At 41.3% G+C, this 21,215-nt stretch overlaps 1 protein-coding gene across 1 annotated transcript in view; it reads left to right on the top strand.

The window, feature by feature from the left end:
• Positions 1 to 21,215, top strand: part of Dipk2b (divergent protein kinase domain 2B) — a 55,655-nt gene that overhangs the window by 24,214 nt on the left and 10,226 nt on the right. Inside the window, exon 3 of the mRNA XM_075958130.1 lies at positions 20,817 to 20,990. Coding sequence (XP_075814245.1) covers positions 20,817 to 20,990 — 174 coding nt within the window. The remainder of the gene's footprint in view (positions 1 to 20,816; positions 20,991 to 21,215) is intronic.

Here is a 21,215-nt window from a genome sequence, read left to right as displayed (position 1 = left end):
GGGAAGCAAAGCAGTAGTTTGGTTCAGCATGACTAAGTAGCCAGTGTTGGTTCAAACTTTGGTAATATGAACACAAATAGTTTTTCAGGCATTGGAGGGTTTTTTTTAAGTTTTTAAACACAGCAAAATTTGGTAAATAACTTCCTGTTTATAAATCACTCAGTCCCATGTGCACAAGAAAATTTAAGACATGACTACATTGTCGCGACTCTACCTCGTCCAGCAAGGATGACGCGACCACCGGAGCTCTTCTCACTGCAGTTTATTCCAGGACTTTATTCACTTTCTCTCTCTCTTCCCCTTTCTCTCCTCTCTCTTTTTCCTCTCTCTCTCTCTCCTTGACCTCTCCCCCGGGCAAACCTCTCCCAGCCCTTAAGTACGCATGGGCTGCCAATCCCAGATTGCCAGGTGGGCACTGCCCATAGGCCCACGCATATGCAAGCAGCTGATGATCATTGCGTGATCAGGCATAAGTCAGACTTTAGCCATAGGAGTTGATTATACATCTCCATCAGGTGTGGTTCCATGCAGCTCGCTACACTACATTGATAATACTCTTTGTAAAGTACATGTGACATCTCCCAGAAAAACAGATCTGATTCATTGATGAGCTCATATCTTGGCCACACAGATAGTACAAAATCATCAGTCATCTCTGCTCCCACTCTTATGGGTTAAAAACGGGTTCTGTGTAACCCTGTAACATTCCTGGTTCCCCTAGGGCTTATCTGTGAGCACAACAACCACCATACCTTCCACAAAAGACATTATAATGTGGCTAGATGAGTCTTAGGCTCTAGACAAGAGTGGTTCTCAGACTCCCTAATGCCGAGACCCTTTAATACAGTTCCTCATACTGTGGTGGCCTCCAACCATAAAAGTATTTGATTGGTATTTCATAACTGTAATTTTGCTACTGTTATGAATAATAATGTATATAACCGATATGTGACCCCAGTGGGGTCACAACCCACAGGTTGAGAACCACTGCTCTAGACTCAGGTAAAGTCTCTTCCCTTTGAGTTCTAGACACTTCCATATTAACAATAGATGTGAGTTATCCCTTGGGTCTTGACAAGTTCAGAGCACCCTTCTGATACATCTAGGATCACCTGTGTTCATATATGTAGACATCAAGGTATAGGCCAGAGCTCCATGGAATTTAAAAACTGTGCTTGAATCTAGGATCTCCCACTAAAAGTTGTGGCAGAATGAGAAGAAACAGAGTCCCAAGAAAAACTGGGTGCTTCTGGTTCTTATTCAAACATTCAACAAGTTCAACAACTGTGCTTCAGCTGTGGATTTGGAGATGAATCACACACAACCTCCTGCCCTAGTCTTTTGGCTCAGTGGTGGAGACAGATAAGACCACTTTTACTACCAACTCTTTCATGTTGCGATGACAGTCTCTATGGGGACAAGGACCAGAGTACTGATTTAAGTCTTTTATTCACTGACCAATGGCCTTGAATTTAAGCCTTAGACTTATCCTACGCTGCTTTGACATAAGACCCTCCAGGTTCTGACATTCCTTGACTTCTGTGACTCTGCCACGTTTACTTCACAGATGCACCTGACATTTACCATCACCAAGTGCTGGGCTAGGCTTGGATTTTCTCATTTCTGGAGGCAGACATGCTACCGTTGTACTGTGAGGTCCTGGATTCTCTCATTTCTAAAACAGCAGTACATGCTCCTTGTCTGCCTGATTCCTTCATCCTCATATTCGTAGAGATAGGAAATGCTTTAGAAAAGCCCCATCACTACAGAAATGCATGTAGAGTTTTGGTAAAAATTGAGCCTCTTTGTTTTATTCATTATGCAAAATTCTTCTTTGTCTGCTTTTTCCTTTTGTATTTGACGTGTAGCTTGCGAGTTTCCCTTCTTCCTACCCAAACAATATCTCTTCCCAACACTCAATAAAACAGCCCAAACCAGACTATTTTCACTTTTCCTTGGCCCTCCCCTAACACATCTTTTCATCCCCACTGGACCTAAAAAACAGAAAAAAAATTATTTAAAAAACAGAAAAAATATCACCAACCAGTTTATAAATTCAGGAAAAACTCCATTATTTCTCTATTCATGAAGATCAAAGTTCTCAGTATTCTTTTCTGGCAGCATCTTCTCCCTTTTTTATCATACTTTTCCCCCAGAGACCTTTGCCCTTGGAGTCTAAAAGCTAACTGCCCTTGAATTTTCTACTCCTAGGACTCATCTGACTATCACCCACAAGCCTCTTCTTAGCTTGAGAAAATTTTAGTTTCAAATAGATCCTTTTCTACTAACACTGGAGGGAAAAATCCCTCACCTAGCCTAACCCAGAAGGATTGAAAACCAGACTTTAAAAAAGTGTTATAGTAAATATTCATAACAGTGCTACTTATCATAGCCAAATGGTGGGAACAGCCCCAATGTCCATCAACTGATGGATGGCTAAATAAAATGTGCTGTGTCCAAACCACAAACTATTTATTAGTCAGCCGTAACAGGGGAAAAAATACTGATTCACATCCACACAGCTAAACCTTGAAAACATGGTCCATAAAATAAGCCAGACACCAGAGGGCAAGTGTGATTCTATTTATAGGAAATGGTCTCAGCAGGCAAATGAACAGAGACAAAAAGAAAATTAGTGGTTGACAAGGTCTAAGAATAGGAGAGAATTCAGAGTGAGTATTGTTGGGATGAAGCTTGTTTTTGTAAGTCATCTAGCCTAGACTCTACACAAGCACTCCAACATTGTCTACAAATGATCAAGTATTGTGGAAGATCATAAAACCAACCCCATACCCACCTATTCCTCTCCTGGAGGTCAAATATAGCTACAGAATCCTTCTCAATAGCATTCCAAACAAGCAGCCTCTGTTCCTATTCTCATCCAGAAAAAAATGAGACCTCTGACACCATTCATCCTTGATTTGGCTGAACAGCTCTGCCCTGTTTTTCTGACAATCCATCAGGCATGCGTCCTTATTTCTGGTTGGGAAATCCTGTTTTTACTTATGTATGAGTTGTATGAACAAAATGGGGAGCTATTATGGGATGTATTGAAAGGATATGTACCTCATCTTTCAATTTACACCAAATAGCCCAGAGCCAGCTCAGCCTACCAGCCAAGCCAGCCCTGGCATCTGTCAGTGTTTAACTGAAGCTGCCCACCCCAACTCTCATTTCCTCAAGTGCCACTTTGTAACAGTGATCTAAGCAATATCCCTTAAGTGTGTGTGTGTGTGTGAGAGAGAGAGAGACAGAGAGAGAGACAGAGAGAGACAGAGAGAGAGACAGAGAGAGAGAGACAGAGAGAGAGAGAGACAGAGAGAGACAGAGAGAGAGACAGAGAGACTGAGACAGAGAGAGAGACAGAGAGAGACAGAGAGAGAGAGACAGAGAGAGAGACAGAGAGAGAGAGACAGAGAGAGAGAGAGAGAGAGACAGAGAGAGAGACAGAGAGAGAGAGAGAGAGAGAGAGAGGAGAGAGAGAGAGAGAGAGATGGAGAGAGAGAGAGAGAGAGAGAGAGAGAAAGAGAGGAGAGAAAGAGAGAGAGAGAGAGAGAGAGAGAGAGAGAGAGAGAGAGAGAGAGAACATTGTGTGTGTGTTCATATATTTGGGGAAGGTAAAAAATGGCTACAATAAACTAGCAGGCCTTGTTCAGAGAACTGGAAAGGCAGAGGGGAGAGTGATGGAGGAAGGTCATTTGTTAAAAAATAAAGAAACTGCTTGGTCCTCATAGGTTAGAACATAGGTGGGTGGAGTAAACAGAACAGAATGCTGGGAGGAAGAGAAAGTGAGCTCAGACTCGATAGCTCTCCTCTCTGGGGCAGAGGCGATGAAGCTCCAACCCAGGATGGACATAGGCTAGAATCTTCCCGGTAAGCGCACCTTGGGGTGCTACACACATTATTAGAAATGGGCCAGTCCAGGTGTGAGAATTAGCCGAGAAGAGGCTAGATATAATGGGCCAGGCAGTACTTAAATGAATACAATTTGTGTGTCATTATTTTGGGGCATAAGCTAGCCAGACAGCTGGGAGCAGAGCAGCAGGAATGCAACCCATAGCTCCCACAACAGGAGAGGAGGGGGAAAAATTACAGAAATGGAAGTGAACTGAGCCAAGGAGCCATCCAGCTGACCAGTGGACCTTAGATCTCTACACTGTGTCTTGTTTGGTAATAAAGTCGGCATGGGTGAAAGGGCCAGTGGTCACCACTATTAGAGGCTGACTCTGGAGTCTGGGGCTCCCCTCCTACAGAGCCAAGTACAGCTCTGTCACAAGGACACTCCCTGGAACCACAAATTATTTACAGGGGGAGCTGCCAGAGATGGTGGCAGGATCAAGAATCAAGAGGAAGTTGAAAATTCAGGGCTTATGTGGCTGTGTGTTCCCAGCGCTTACAGTAATTAAACCGTGACTTTCCTGCATTGTTCTAATGGAAATATCCCACAGCCTAAATTGCTAGCCCCCCCCCCCCCAGTCCCCGAACATCAGCTCAGCCAAGAACACCACACTGTTTTTCGCGATATGCTTGTTTGTAAAATCACAAAGAAGGCTTCCTCTGTTTTTATGCCAAGTGCAAAGAACCCCAGCCAGGCAGGTGTTGGAGAGGGAAAAGCATACCCTCCATCGTGTCTGTCTTCCATTCCTTCAAGAACCCAGCAATCTTCCAGGGACGTAGTCCTAACTGCAGGTCGGGAAACCTCCAAGGAGATTGCGCTAGACTGAAGACGAGCTTTTTGACCACTAGATGGCATTACAGAGTCTTTCAACAGCTTTGTTTAAACCAGGACGCCTGGCAATTTTACTTCCTAGTTTCCTTTTTTTTTAATAGATAAAATTCACCAAAATACAGTGTAATCATTCAATCAATATAGGCTAATCTGCAACTGCTGAACGAGGTGAATTCATTGTTGTTTAGATTTAGCTCAAAAATATGTAAAGGGATGTTTACAGAACTGGAAGGACACTAGGAGGGAACCAGGTCCCTAAACTCTAGAAGATGCCACTTCAAGTGTGGTGACAGACTGCACTATCTGTATTCTGATATCAGACATAGAATGACAAAGTGCTATCATGGAAGCAATTTTATATGAGATTCACGGTTACTTTTCAGAATATAAAATTTTAATTCCTCACAAGCCACCAGGTCAAGGACCCTTCCAAACCTTTCAACAGGTTTTTGTTTGGTCCTTTGTTTAAATATTAGCATGAATATATTGCTGTTGGAACATAAAAATAGCTTGATGCTGGCTGTATCGTCTTCATACTTGTCTAACACTGGGGTCAAAAATGAAATGACTAGCCTAGTGTGATGAGGTACATCTGTAATCCCAACATTTGGGAGGCTGAGTGCAAGTGAAGAGCCAGCCTAGGCTATATGAATGAAATGATCCCATATGTTTGCTGGAAGAAAGATTGGGGAGCTTGTTGGAGGAAGTGTTTCACTGGGGGTAAAATGAGGTAATTTGAGGTTTCAAAAGACTCCTGCTATTCCTAATCTTCTCTCTCTCCCTCTCTCCTACCCTCTATCTATCTATCTCTATCTCTTTAGCTCCCTCACTCTCTCACCCTTCCTCTCTCTGCCTCTTTCTTGCACATCTAGATGTAAGCTCCCAACGGTTCCTGCCACTATGCCTTTGCTCCACCATCAAGGACTCTAACTCTCTAAAATCATAAACCCAAATCAAATATTTTCTTTTATAAGTTACCTTGGTTATAGTGTTTTACCACAGCAATAGAAAAATAATTAAGCTGGGAGGTGGTGGCACGCGCCTTTAATCCTAGCACTCAGAAGGCAGAGGCGGATGGATCTCTGAGTTCCAGGACAGTCAGGGCTGCTACACAGAGAAATCCTGTCTCAACAAACAAAACAACAACCAAACAAAAACAAAATTAAGACACTTGACATACTAATTTCCAGACCGTCCTTTGCATTGTGGATTCGCGATAAAGGGGCAAGTAAGTCACCCACTTGATCTGATAAAATAACTCCAAAATCATTCTTCATGGACCTCATGAATGAAAACAAAACATGCTGAAAGGCTTTTTCAGGCTCAGCATGGCCAAGTTTAAGAAGAAAAAGGAGGCAAGAGAAGACTAAGTTAAAAGTAAGCATGAGACAGGTCCTAGGCCTGCCCATGTGTTACTCAAAAAAAAGAAAAAGAGAAGCCCCCAGTTGAAAGAGAACTGAAGTCTGGACAGTCAAGACAGACGATGAAAGGGGGCTTTAACCTTGCCCGGCATTTGCACAGTAGTGAGCCAAACCCCTCAAAAGACATCAAGCCTCCATTTTGCTATGAAATGCTTCGTTAGAGATCTCACTACCCCTCTTTTGATATGCAGTAGCCCTTCCTTTATTTATAGTTCCATTTTCTAGTTCCCACAGTCATTCAAAAAATATCAAACAGGAAATGCCAGAAGCAAATATTTCATAGCTTTGAAATAAGTCTTATTATAGTACGTTGCTATAATTATTATATTTCATTTAATTGGTATCAGGATTTCCCTAAAGTGCCTCTCTATGTTTTCTTTTCTGTGAGACATAGTTTCTTATTGAACCTAGAGCTGTCCCTAGGATCCTGTCTCTACTCACCAACTTTCAGGTTACCATCCCCAGATTTTATATGGACACTGGGGATCCAAGCTTAGGCCCTTATGCTTCCACAGACAGCACTTTATGAACTCAGCCAACTTCCTAGCGTGACAATTACTGTATTTTTGTATGAGTTATCATTAACATTTTACCATAACTAATTTATAAATTAGACTTTTCCAGACTTCTTTGGATATAGAGAAAAATAGTTTATTTAGAATTGGTGCTCATATACAGAATAGCTTAGAGAAAAGTACCTGCGGTCATGAAGCAGATGCTTTTCCTATAAATGTGATCTGGTTTAGAGGCCTCTGGACTGGCTGTGTCTACAAATATCTTCACATAACACAAAGGAAGCAGAGACTAAACATTGTAATTACTGAATACTTTCTACATGCAAAGAAAGATATATGGAAGAAAAAAATACAGAACCAGCTTATGCATCATATTTTAAAAGTATTTATCAGGTCATAAAACCACTTAATTTTCGGAACTATAAATATTAAAGACCACTTTCTCTAATCAAACTGTAGTAACATCAGACACAAAAATAAAAAGATAAAGAAAAAAATGAGGGATTTGACAGCAATCTTTAGATCACGGAACAAGGTATTGAAATTGTAATAAGGAGAAAATAACAATGAAGAAAATTCTATATTACCACTATGTATATGACTTATTAGTCTTTACCAAACCACTGTTCAGCAGAAAATCAGAAATCAGTGCAGCATTGTCTTGGGCAGCTGTCAAAAGAGTTTGGTCCTTCATGTGGAAGAATAATACAAAAAGATACAAAGTGCATGTTTGTTCAATACGAAATCAGGGCCACTTCTAGTAGACATAATTTTTCCAACTGAGTCAACTCTCCTCTCTAAATATTATCTAGACTTCTGTGGAAGGCATGATTCCTAAACCTTTCCTGTTAGGAAGTAAATTTACTCTCAGTTTGTATATGACAACAGGTCACAGAGCAAGATAAAAATAAATGTCTGAGGCCAGTAAGGTGGATCACTGGGTAAAAGTATCTGCCACCGAGCCTAAGGACTTGAATTCAATCCCAGGAAGCCACGCACTCCCACGAGGTATCCTCTCACCTCCACATGAGTACCATATCATGTGCTCCCATCACACACACACTGATTCAATAATTAAGGTTTTTGCTTTGATTTGGTTTTTTGTTTTTCAAGACAGAGTTTCTCTGTAGCTTTGGAGTCTGTCCTGAAACTAGCTCTTGTAGGCCAGGCTGGACTTAATTCACAGCCTACCTCTGCCTCCTAAATGCTGAGATTAAAGGCGTGCACCACCACCGCCCGGCTCTAATTAAGGTTTTTTGAGAGGGGAAGGAAGAATTTATTTGGGGGGCACAGTTTTAGGGGATACAGTCCATCACACTGGGGAAGGCAGAGCTGCAAGAGTCAGGAGCAGCTAGATTTCTGTCAAGCATATGTCATAGGTTCTTGAAATAAACTTAAAACATCACTGTTTAAAGTAAGGGAAAAACAACAACAACAAAGGATTATCTACCTTACCACACAATGACAGAAAACTCATTCCTTCAGGAAAAAATAGGTTGTCTTGGGACAGAAGTCTCCTAAAAAATGCACTGTCAATCTATCTTCTTGTAACTTTCCTGCATATAAATTATTTCTATTCAATTCCTCTAAGATCGTCTTCCTAAGTTGTTGTGTCTCTAGTCTTAAGATCCCTAGTCCTATTTCCCATCTGCCCATTGCCCTCATATTGAAGTGTATTCATCTTTATATCAACCATAAACTCTGTGGCTAGATTTTAGTTCATAAGAACAGAACATTTAATTTAACCCACTAAATATTATCCTAGATTAAATCCATTACTCTAGTCTACCAGCTTGATCCTGATTTTAAAAAAGAGTCATATTTATTTATTTTTATTTAATGTGTGTGTGTGTTGCATACATGTACGTGTGTGCACTACATGCATGCTGGTGCCTGCAGAAACCAAAGGCAAGTTTTAGATTCACTGCAATTCAAATAGTTATGAGCACTGGAAACCAAAGCTTGGTTCTCTGGAAAGAGAGCCAATGATCTTAACTGCTGAGCCAGCTCTCGAGCCTCCTGAGTCTGATTCCTTCTCATACTACTATCATCCCAAGTACACATCACCCTCAGTTTTAATTAACAGAACTTTAGTTTCAGTTGTTAATAAAATTTCTACATGGGACAGAGCCAAAAAGAAAACCTTATTGTTCCATGGAAATTTATCTATTAGTTTTCAGGCAAACCCAGTTAGCATTATCTTTGTTTTGTTGCAGTCAAGATGTTCAGTGTTATACTAAGAATCATTGTTGAATATCTCACTAAGTACATATATTCTAAGTCCATTTCACTTCTGAGATTTAAAAAGAAATAAAATCACCAGGTCAAAGAAGAAAGCCAGTTAGGAAATACTTGATTAACAGATTCTCAGTTGCTTCATGATATCAAGTATCCTCCCAGAAGTTTCTAAATCATCCCACTACAGCCTTACTTTAGGATATTTACCATGATCCAAGATGAGCCGATTTCTCTAATCCACCCTGTGCTCCTTTGGAATATCTAAAACGTGCTTTTAAGTCTTTTCTGATACCTGCATCCACTGCCCATGGCCCAGAGATACTGTTTGCAAAGTCTCTGCGGGTCTGGTTCAGAAGAGTACAAGCTTGTTTGGTGCCGCTGGCTTTCTGCTGCTACTCACCAGACTTTGTTCCACTCTTTTCAGATGGAAGTTTCATCATCTGGCAAAGAAGACAGTCAAACCTTAAAAAAAGCAGACCCTTCAGTTTGTTAACGACCAAAATTCTTCCCATAACCTTTTTTAACAAGCCTTTTTTAAATCTCTGTACAATGCCAAGTGTTCGGATTGTTTGGTTTTGGATTTGCTTTTTTGTTTGTTTAGTTGACTGGTTGATTGGTTTGGTTTGGTTTGGTTTGGACAAGGTCTTGCTATTTATCTCAGGCTAGCCTTAAACTCATGATCTTCCAACTTTGGCCTCCTGAGTGTTGGGATTTCAGGCATGTGTCACCACACTCAGCTCAAATAGCTATTTTTAAAGACTTCTAATTAAAGTATGAATTACATAATTACATAAATCTTAAGTATATTGGGTAAAATGTAACATGTGGGTTCACTCAGAAACACCATCTACAAGATCCTGGATGTTTCTGGCCCCTCAGAAGGCTTTTTTTTTTTTTTTTGTCCCTTTCCAGTAAAAAGTCCCTTCCTAGGATGACAAACCATCCCAGTCTGCTCAGAACTACTTGATTTTAGCAATAAAAGTACAATATCCCAGGCAACTTCTCAATTCCAGTTCAACTAAAAGCTCACTCTATCTCCTTTTAAAAGTAGTCACCTTTCTGGGCTGAACCACCTTGGATGTTCTTTGTCTGTTTTGCTTTGTTTTTTGTTTGTTTGTTTATGACAGAGTTTCTCTGTGAAGCCCTGTCTGTCCTGGAACTCGCTCTGTAGACCAGGATGGCCTCAAACTCAAAAGATCCACCCGCCTCTATCTCCCGATTTTTGCTTGTTTTTGAACTTTATTTAAATGAAATAACACAGTATTATAATGTTAGTATTTCATTAAGTTACTGAATCAATAGTTAATTTTCTTTTTTCTAAAAATATGATAGTTTACTTTGGATGACACAAGTTACATATTCTGCCATTGATGAACATTTGAGTTGCATTTACTTTGGGTTATTGTCAATTGAAATTTATGTCAACATTCTCTCATTTGTTTGTTTGCTTGTTTGTTTTATGGCCTGGCTGCAGTTTTCCCTCCCTCCTCTCCGCCCAGTCCCTCTCCTCCATCCTTTCACAGTTCCCACCACTCGTTCCACTTTTCCTCTGTTTCTGTTTATGAAAGGCAGGTCTCCCATAAGTATTAATAAAACAGGGCATAGCAAGTTGCAATAAGACTAAGTACCCTCCTCCTCCATGTATTAAGGCTGAACAAGGCAACCCAGTATGAGGAGGAGGATCCCAAGAACCTGTAAAAGAATCAGAGAGAGCCTCTGTTCTCCCTGTTAGCAGTCCCACAAAAGGATCAAACCATACAACTGTAACAAATATGCCGAGTGGCTAGGTCAGTCCCATGCAGGTTGTTGGTTCAATTTCTGTGAGTCCCTATGAGCCTAGTTTAGTTAATATTGTGAGTTTTCTTGTAATGTCCTTGACCCCTCTGGCTCCTCCAATCCTTCCTCCCCCTTTTCTGTAGGATTCCTAGAACTCTGCCTAATGCTTGGCTGTGGGTCAGCATCTGTTTCCACCAATTGCTGGATGAAGCCTCTCTGATGAAAACTGCTCGTCACAGGAGATTGTCAGTTCAGGCTACTTATCCACTATTGCTAAGTTGGGGTCTTCCTTGTGGATTCCTGGGAGATTCTCTTGCACCAGATTTTTATCTGACCCCAAATGCACCCCTTTCCAGTAGTCTGTTTCAGTACTCTCTCCCACAGTTCCACACCCCCAAGCTGATCACTCACGTTCCCATCCTGACCAGTCCTCAATTCTCTCAAGAAATCTCTTTTATTCCACTTCCCAGGAAGATCTGAGTGCCCCACCACCATAAACCCTCCTTGTTTTCTAGCCTCTCTAAGTCTGTGGATTGTAGCATGGCTGTCTTTTATTTTACAGTTAATATCCATTTGTGAGTGAGAACATACCATGTTTGTCTTTCTCGATTTGGGTTATTTCACTCAGAATGATTGATGTCAACTTTCTTTGTGCCTACAGTTGAACTTAAGCATGTCAAAGTGAATTTCCATGGTCATAACATTACATATGGACAGAGTCTGAAGGGACTTTTTACTGGTTTTCTTATATGCAGTATGCAATATATGCTTCTCCTATATGCAATGGAAGAGAGGGTACTGACTGTTCTTTTCAATCTGCGTTGGCTCATTCTTATTAATTTTGCACTTCAGGTATTTTAGTGGGTGTCTAGAGTATTTCACATGGTCTCACTTGTATTTTCTGATAACATAATATAGGGTCTGTTTTCATGTATTTATTGGCTTCTTTGATCTTTGATAAGGTACTTGTCCATTTTGTAAGGTTTTCTGTGTTTATTATTGATTTTCACAACTTACACAAATTATATTTATGTCCCAAACACTATTTCTTTATCACATATGTATATTATAGGTAGATTCTTATAGATCTCTTTGTTTCTGCATGGACCTGCCAGTATGAGGAAGGCTCTCCTTCCAACAAGGTAACCCTCCTACATAGCACCCTTAGTCTCTGTTCCCTGGGAGGTAGAAAGACAGTCCAGGAAGTACACAGTCTGATACTGGAACCGGGAAACACACTATAGCCTTCAGTGATCTACCCTAGCCAACTACCAGTTAGGTCTCACCTATTAAAAGTGTCACAGTCCCCCAATATAGTACCACCACCTGGGGAACAAATGTTCAAAACATGAGCCTCTGGGGAACATTTTCAGTTTAAACCAATAACAGTATTAAAAATGATTTAGAGATTGTTTGGCATATACAGACAGATGTAAGCCTATGTTTTATGTAAATGCTTTACCATTTTACACAAGGGACTTTTAGCACTTATAGGGTAGTCCCTAATACCCCATGGATACTGAGAAAAAAACCTACTTATAAAAATTCATCCAGCGTGGTGGTACATGCCTTCAATCCCAGTACTTGGGAGGCAGAGGCACGTGGTTCTCTGAGTTTGAGGCCAACCTGGTCTACAGAGCTAGTTCCAGGACAGCCAGGGCTGTTACACAAAGAAACCCTGTCTTGGGAAAAAAATTATAATCTCTATGTGTTTACAAAAATGAAGTTTGGAGATGTAGATCAGTCACAGAGTGCTTGCTTAGCATGTAGAAAGCCCTGAATTTTATACCCAAGACCATAAAACAATGGAACAAAACATTAGGAAGTTAAGAAGGTGAAAATCAACTATAACAGAGGCAACAACTTGAACATACTGCAGTTCTTCCTTCTAGACCTTTTCTAGTCGTGTTTAATTTAACTTGGCTGCAGATGAGTTCTATGTGTAATGTTTCCCTATGCCTTAATTGCATATCCCATACTAGTCCCCTTGCTATTGGAATGATAAACATTATTTCATCATGTTGATACAACACAGTTTAATTTACTATTGTTGAATGTTGTTATTGCTTGATTTTTCACTTATCAAAATATACTTTGAAGAACATGTTAGTGCAAAGGCTTTGTCTGAATCTTATTATGTCCTTGAGATAAATTTCCTTTTCAAAGCTACCACATACTGACCAAGCATACTTCATACACATTGGTGATAGTTGATCTTTGAAGCCTGAAACATTTTGTCCCCATTAGATGGGGAATCTAAAACATGTGTTCAAATCTTACACTGCTAGTAAATTTTAGAACTTGGATTTGAACACAGGCCTTTCTCCTGACTCTAGAAATTACAACCATAAACACTGCTTACTCTCTGTTGTTTTATTATGTTATTATAGTAGAACAAGTAACCACAAGGATGTGAGCATTTTGCACTAGAGGTGTGTGTGTGTGAGAGAGAGAGAGAGAGAGAGAGAGAGAGAGAGAGAGAGAGAGAGAGAGAGCATGTCATATCCTGTTTGGAAATCAGAAGACAGTTTGTAGGTGCTAATGTTCTCCTTCTACGGTGTGGGTCCCGGGCATCCAACTCGGCAAGTGCCGAACCATCTTGCCATCCTCCCACTCACTAAAAGTTTTAAAGTATGCTCATAGCATCTTCATGAACTATAAACTTTGCCTCTAAGTTTATGTACATTATGTGATCAACATTCAAATGGTTCATTTTTCAGCTTTCTTTTCCAGTCTTCTCCATGTCTGTATGTTTCAGGCCAGAGATAGCTTTTAACTCTATTCCTTATATGCCTCTATTCTTTGTCAATTTTGACCTTGTGGCCTGAAGAGCAGTGACTTGAAATATCCACTGACCCAAATCCAACTCAGCCTCAAAGCCAGGCACATATGGCCACTTCTGTGGCACATATCCAGATTCCCCTGCTGTTCTGCTTTCCACAACGCCTGATTTACACCTCCTGGAGCATTTGTTGTATTCTATCCCACAGTGAACATTGTGACTTTTTATTCTGGCTCATAATAGTGCCAATTCCTTAGAGGTAGGGACCTTCTTTTATTTATCTCTATGACCCCTTCTTTATATAAGACACTTTGCATAAATTTTGACAGAAGCTTTGTTTAACATATGTGCATGACTGGATTGGTCTATTTTCCCAATTCTTTCTGATTTTATCTGAAATGCAATGGCTGGATCTGAGCTTAGAGACAATCACAGTGAGTTAGGACTGCTAACACTTCCTTCTGAGGGCCAGGGGTGCTTAACTGAGACTGATCCCAGCTCTAGACCTCTTTCCCCATTGTTTCTGAGACTACTATCTCATTGCCGGGAAGCTACTTACATTTTTCTGCCCACAGCCCTTCCTTCCACCATAAAAAAGGCACAGTAGATGGTACCCTGTGAAGCCACTCTAGGTGTACAGGAGTGGGGATACTAACAAGAGGAAACATAGGGTTAAAATAGAAATGAAACAAAGATACAATGGCTGGGGCTATAGCTCAGAAACCGAACACAGGCTTAGTAGGTGCAAGACCCTGAGATCTATTCCCAGCACAAAAAGGAAAAGTCCCATAAATCTTCCTCTCTATTTGAATCCTGCCTAATACATGTGGTATAATAGCACCTGAAGGACTCAAGGATGGGTAGAGAAAAAAACCTAGCAATGCCCCCCCTCCATTCTTAGGCCAACAGGAGTGCTTTTCTGACAGTCAGAATTGTCAGAGCCTCCTGGACCAGACCTTTCAGACATGCTTAGCTTCCTATTTTTTTATTAGAAAAAGAAGAAGAAAAGAGAAAATCAGTAGCCCATAAAAAGAAATGGCCCAGTGGAGAATTAGGATCCACCTTAGCATGCCTGAATCCAAATGACAGATCACTGAATAACATTTTACTCTGTATCAGCTGCCCTGCCTGCCCCAGCTGTCAACTACTTTGCCTGCCACAGTGATGATATCATCTGGCCCAGTGAAAATCTTTGAGCAACCCACAAATGCTTCAGTGGCAAAGCTCCAGGGGCACTGGGAGAGAGGAAGGTGCAGGACAGAACAGGAAGCAGGAGGAAAGAAAGAAGAGTCCCCAGCAGGAAAGGAAAGCCAGCTAAGATTTTCATCTGCCAGGTAGTCCAGGATGTCGACAACCCTGTGAGCAAAACCAGGTGAGATTCTGAATACCAATGGTTCACCAAAAAGAGCCATGGAAACATAAGAGCCATGGAAACACAAAGGGGAAGGAGCCTGACGAGGGCTATGGCTACACAGACACAAAGCATGACAGTACAGGATGTTGAGCCAAGATGGTCCTCTACTTCTACATGACAAGGCAAATCTGCTAAGCAATTGTTTGGTGGTGGTGGTGGTGTTTGTTTTTTGTTTGTTTGTTTGTTTGTTTTTTAAACAGGACCTCACTCTGAAGTCCAGGCTGCGCAGAACTTGGTGTTCCTGCTTTAGGCTCCCCCATGCTAGGACTGAATCATGGAAGCTGCAAGACATTTCGCTCAGTCCACTTATGTCTGTTTCATGGCCCATTTATTTCTTGTATATATCTATTTTTGGAAGTCCATGCTATGACCTGTGGGGTCAACTGGATCCTTCCATGTTATTCATGCTTTCTACTCCCCCAACATCACGAGAAGTCAGAGTTCCTGGACCAAATACCAGCTGCCTTACTAAGCTTCTCAGGATTTGAAGACTAGGGCACATACCCCAAGAAAGTACATAATTACATACTACATTATATCAGTCTGTGAACAAGAATTTATTTCTTAAAATTTCAAAGCTGCCCACAAACTACTAAGTTACAGAAGTGTGAAATTCCAAAGTCCTGGCCACAAGGGACCAGATGACTAAAGAAACATGTGATGAGCATATAGCCTAAGACCTATGAGGCACAGGTAACAAGAGAAAAACGAAAATGAGTGTTGCAAGATCCAGGAAGCTTCTTGGAGGAGGTGTGGCCTGAAGAGGAAGGATGAGGTAGAGAAAAAGTTATGTATCCTCTGTCGGCAGCACAAAGAGAATAGAAAATAAGGTGTGATTATGGAAAGTTGGAAGTGTCATGACCTATTGTCACTGTGTTGAACTTACAAACACAGCCTGGATGACCAGGCTGGAGCTGGGAGCACGTAGCTAAACATCACTTGTTGGAAATGGTGCTCAGCTGCCAACATGCATCAGGAATCCTGAAGAGCTTCTTATCACATATATCACTGGGTTCTGGCCCCCAGGGTGCTTCTTCAGAAGGTCTAAGCAGGTTCTGAGAATTTGTAGAGAAAAGCAACTGAGGACAGTGGGGTCTTTCCATAAGGAAGTTTAAATGTGGTATACAGGTTAAACAGGAAGGGATTCAGAAAAGAATTAGAGACTTCATGGCAAAAGTAGGTCAGGATACACCCACATAGAGTGGGGTTAACACGAACTGATGGAGAAAGTAGGGAAGGGAGAGAAGAGCCAGGTGGTATGGCACTTACCATAGGCCATACAATATCTAGAAGGGAATTTGTGGAGAAACAAGGGCATGTGAGACCCAGTTCCTTCATCTGGACTCCCTGCCAGTACTGGAGAGAAAAGGCCCAACAGAGACTGGAGAGTCAATACAAAGAGGGAATATGGACTGGCACTCAGACAAACCTGGGTTAGAATCCTGGCTCCATCACTGCCACCATCACTGTATACAAAATTATGAATCTGTCTTTCAACTCCCTGGCAAACAAATCTCCACTGTGAGTTACCACCAAGTCTGTTCCCCTAAAAGTATAAAAATTAATACAACATTTACCCAGCACAGAACAAGCTTTCAATAATATTAGCTGCTACTTTTATTCTCACAAAGTCAACAGGCATAATACCTATTAGCTTTCTACATAGTTTAATCCTTTCAACCCACTCATGAGCATGTATAATTAATAGGTTGTTCAGACTTCTTTCAAGTGGCCTCATTGAATGCCTACTGTACTGATTTCATTGTTAAAATCACATTTTTTAATGGGGTGATGATGTGGGATTCCCCTCTGTATGCTTTGATTGCCATTCATTAATAAAGAACTGCTTTGAGCCTATAGCAGGGCAGAACAGAACTATGTGGGGAAAGCTAGGCTGAATGCTAGGAGAAAGAGGGCAGAGTCAATTGATACCATAGAGCCGCCAGAGGGGAAAGATGTGAGTTGTCAGCTGGAACCTTGCCGGTAGGCCACGAACCTTGTGGTAAAATATAAAACAATGGAAATGGGTTAAATTAAAATGTAGGAGCTAGCCAATAAGAAGCTAGAGCTAATAGGCCAAGCAGTGATTTAATTAATACAGTTTCTATGTGGTTATTTCGGGGCTGAGCAACCGGGAACAAACAAGTGGTCTCCTACTACAGAGTGAGAGGAAGAAGCCTAAAAGAGAAGAACATAACATGTGGAAGAAAAAGGGGAGAATCCTGGGGTAGGAAATATTTAAAGGAAAGAGGAAGGAGGCAGATAAGAGAAAGGTTGGTGTTGGGGAGATGGTCAACCAAACTAAGAATATATGGAAAAGCCACAAAGAAACTTACTGCTTTATGAGCTCACTGTGGTGTGAGCTCTGAATGAGAAATATATGAGCTCATGTATTGAACACTTGGTCCGCAGTTGGTGGCAATATTTGGAGAGGCTATGGGACCTTTCAAAGGTGGAGCACTTCTGGAGAAAGCTTGTCACTTGGGCTTTGTGGATTTATAGCCTGGCTTCACTTCCTGCTGGCCTTCTCTGTTCCTGTGTGTTTCAGTTACAAGGATCAAAAAGTGTGTTCGAACCAATTAAAGTCAAAAAGGAAGCTAAGCAGTGGTGACACATGCCTTTAATCCCAGCACTCTGGAGGTAGAGGCAAGTGGTTCTCTGAATTCTCAGATTCGGTCAGTGCTGTGGGATGATATTTCTGTATGCTGTGAATATGTATTCTATTGATTGAGCATTAATAATTAATATAAGCCTCTGAATGATTATTTGGAAGCAGCTATGGGACAGGGTAGGACAGAGAACGTATCGTTTATAGATCAGAGAAGCCTCTTTTGGTAGTAGATAATGGTCAAAGCAGAAACCCATAACTGATCAAAGTGCTAAGAATAAGTAACGGCTGAGTGCTTGGATTACTAAGGGTCACCTATGTAACACTTCCCCCTTTAAAATACAGGGATCATTGAGGAAGAGTGGGTGGAAGGACTGTGGGAAGTAACCAGGAGGAGTGCAGTGAAGTATGTCTTCTGGATATGGCACAGCTATGGAATCACGAACACACAGAAACTGTGACTGCCTGGATAGGCAGGGGAGAAGGAAAGGAAGGACACGAGGGTAGGAGGGAGACTGATTGTAAAGAGGAGGTCAATAGAAGTAGAGGAGGGATTAGATAAGGTAGTGGAGGTGAATGTAATACAAGTATGTTTATCTTTTTTTAATTAATCAAATTCTTGAAATCACCTCTTTCACTCTCAAAAAAGCTCCTGGTTCAGAAGATAAGACAAATGATCCCCTTAACAATTATCCCTACATTACATATAAGATAAAAAACTCCCAGAACATGCAGTTGTTAAGTGACAGATCTGGGATTCAAACCTGCCAGCTTTTCTGTAATGGATGTGCTTGAAACTATTTCATCACACTGCATTCTGAAGGTCTCTGAAATCCAAGCTTGGTTGTGAATGTTGTCTACCCATCCAAGCAGAAATCCCTCTTTAGGTTGAATAAAGAGAAATAGGCAGTCAGTTTGGAGAGGTAAGACAGAAATGTGTTGGAAGACTCTGGTAGAGGCAGGAAAAAGGATAAAGCCAATACAACTTCACACACTCGTTACTCCTCTCCTGGGAACTTCCCCCCAGCAACCAAAATGGGACATAATTACAACTGCTCTGCTCCTCAGAGAACAACTTAGAGTCTCTGCAAAGTACCAAGAATCTAAACAAACAGAAACCCTGCCTAAGGAAAGATGTCATCAGAAGTGAGAGGACCTGTCTTATATAAAAACTTGGTCTTTGAGAGACTGTACCTTCCATATTGTTTACCCTTCCTAACAAGTCATTCGGCTAATTGAATATGGCTTTAATGTCTACTCAACTGTCCTGAGTATGCTATTCACTCTAACATGATCTAAGACAAACTCCAAATTCAGCACTCCCCATGGGCTCATTTCCTTCTCTACCTCTACCCTTTTAGGGTGACTTTGTACCAATGCCTTAATATCAGGGACTCTGGGTTGATCAGCCTAGGTTGCAGAGAGCAACTTCCTAAGGGGAAAGAGACCTATCATAGCCTGCCCTAACTTATGGATTTCAAAGACAAATTGAAATTATTTAGGGACCATATACTTAAATCTTCCCCTCCCTCCTCTAGTAACAGTGAGCTTAACTATCCATAACAATTGAGACAATTATTAAATTTCATTGTCTTAATAGTAGCCCGTTGATTAACTGTGATGCATGGTTAACCTTAGCTCTGTTTTACAAGCATACTTAAGTGCACAGTCGTGTAAAAGGTATTCAGGTGTATAACTGGAAGTAAGTTTATTCAAATTCACGTCTTCTCCTAGAGGTTAGAAGAGGTTGAGAACAGCCAATTTCCTCAAAGTAAAACTTCCTTTGCTGGACATTTCTTTCAGCATTCTAAAGTCAGTTGTTGGAGGCAACCTTACTGAAAAGAGCCAACTTCCAGTTTTAAGGTGAAAAGCCATATTTCTGGTCATAGATTTTCTTTCTCAGAATAACTGGTGTTCGTTTCCTTCATACATTTATATTTCCATCAGAACAGATATTCAGATTGTTCAGCAGTGATAAATCGAGCAGTATTTGCTTTTGAAAACATCAAGTCAGTGAGAGCAACCTTGAGTGATTAATATACACTTTAGCTTAACCATAATGTGGTTTTCTGAAACCCAGGATGCTGAGTGTTTAAAAAGAACTTTTTGAAGGGTCATTCCTGTGAGGTGAGAGAAAGGGTTAAGGTAAAGTTTCCTGAGGCTAAGGTTAAGTTTCAATAGATTCAGGGCTTCCTATCCTAACCACTGCCTTTCCTTCAGTGCCTCAGTAAAGCCGCATTTCCCTGAATTGCTAAAGCTGCTTGGCTTCCTTGGGACAAGGAACAAAGACTCAGTGAAGCCACTCTCTGGAAAAGGAATTTGTGGTGCTGCTGTCTTCATCTGTTTCCCATTGGCATGTGTGAACACCATCCCCAAGTTTTAAAAAATAGCTGTTTGTCTCACTAATGGTTTTTGAGGATGAAAAGTCCAAGAATTTGACACTAGCATCTGGTGTGGGCTCTATTATGACCCAGCAGAGGCATTATGTGAGATACAGAGCAAGCATTGTAGCTTAGGTCTCTCTTCCTTTTCTTAAAAAGCCACTAATGCTTTTATTGGGACTACCCTCCTGACTATCCAATCCTAATTACCACTCAAGGATCCCACCTCCAAATACCATTAACATATGACTGGGATTTAAAGTTCCAATTTGAGGGACAAAGTCAAAACATGGCACCATCTCTGACTTAGCTTTTAGTATAGCAGTTTATAGGCCTTGTGCTCTAGAATGAAACAACGTTGTATTTTTTTTGTTCTAAATTTTCTTTCGTAAGTTTCCAATCACTTTGGTTCACAGTATCTCTTGCTTTCTTCATAGCTCTCTCATAGACCCTCTGTCTCAGATGGATCTCCAAATCTAAATCCTCAAGGGGATTGAGCTAACTTTACCGTCTGTCCCATTAGGAAGAGTCCTTACCTCGGAAATTCTGGATCCATCCAAGACAGCCTTATTCTTATTCTACTTCTCTAAGCAGGCATTCATGGGAAAGGAGCTTCCACTATAAGCACATGGACAGCAGTACGACTTGTACTGTTAATTCTCTTTTGATTTTGATTTTTTTTTTCTGTATGGAAGCAAAAAAAAAAAAGCAAAACTTCAAACTTTCAAAGAGGCAGAGCTGGCCTCCAACCCCCCAGTGCCCCAATTCCTGCACGGCCTTCTATGCCCTCTCCCGTTCTCTATGTTCCTCCCAGGGGTCTCTACCCTCTTGCTCAGCATCCTCAACCACTTATGGATCTTTCCTCTACTATTTATCTAGACTCCCAGTCCGATATCTGTGTCCCTTACAAGAGTCCAGTAACTCATCCTGGGTCTCTCTCATGTGTCTCCAGGGCCTGCCCAGTCCCTTCCTGCGCTGCCCTTCCCAAAGACTCTTGGATCGTGTGGTTCGACGCTATGCTGAAGTAGTTGATGCTGGCAGCATCTTCATGGACCACTTCACCGACCGTGACAAGCTGCGTCTCCTCTACACACTGGCTGTCAATGCACACCCCATCATTCTGCAGGTACTTGGTGACCCCCACAAGCTCTCCAGGTTATGTTACCACCTTGGAATTTCAGAGGCCATCCATAAGTTGATTTTTCTCTCCTTCTTGCTTCATGTCTTGGGGCCACAAATCTGGGCTCATACATTTGCAACATCAGGTAAGTGTTTGACAGCCTTGGCAGCTAGTGAGGAAAGAGGTATGGGAGTGCAGGGCTGGGAATGTAGGTGACAGGGAACAGCAGTC

Source organism: Microtus pennsylvanicus, chromosome X, assembly GCF_037038515.1.
Source record: "Microtus pennsylvanicus isolate mMicPen1 chromosome X, mMicPen1.hap1, whole genome shotgun sequence".
Classification (NCBI taxonomy): Eukaryota; Metazoa; Chordata; class Mammalia; order Rodentia; family Cricetidae; genus Microtus; species Microtus pennsylvanicus.
Note: the sequence above shows the minus strand (reverse complement) of the source record. Positions and strands in the feature narration are given on the sequence as shown.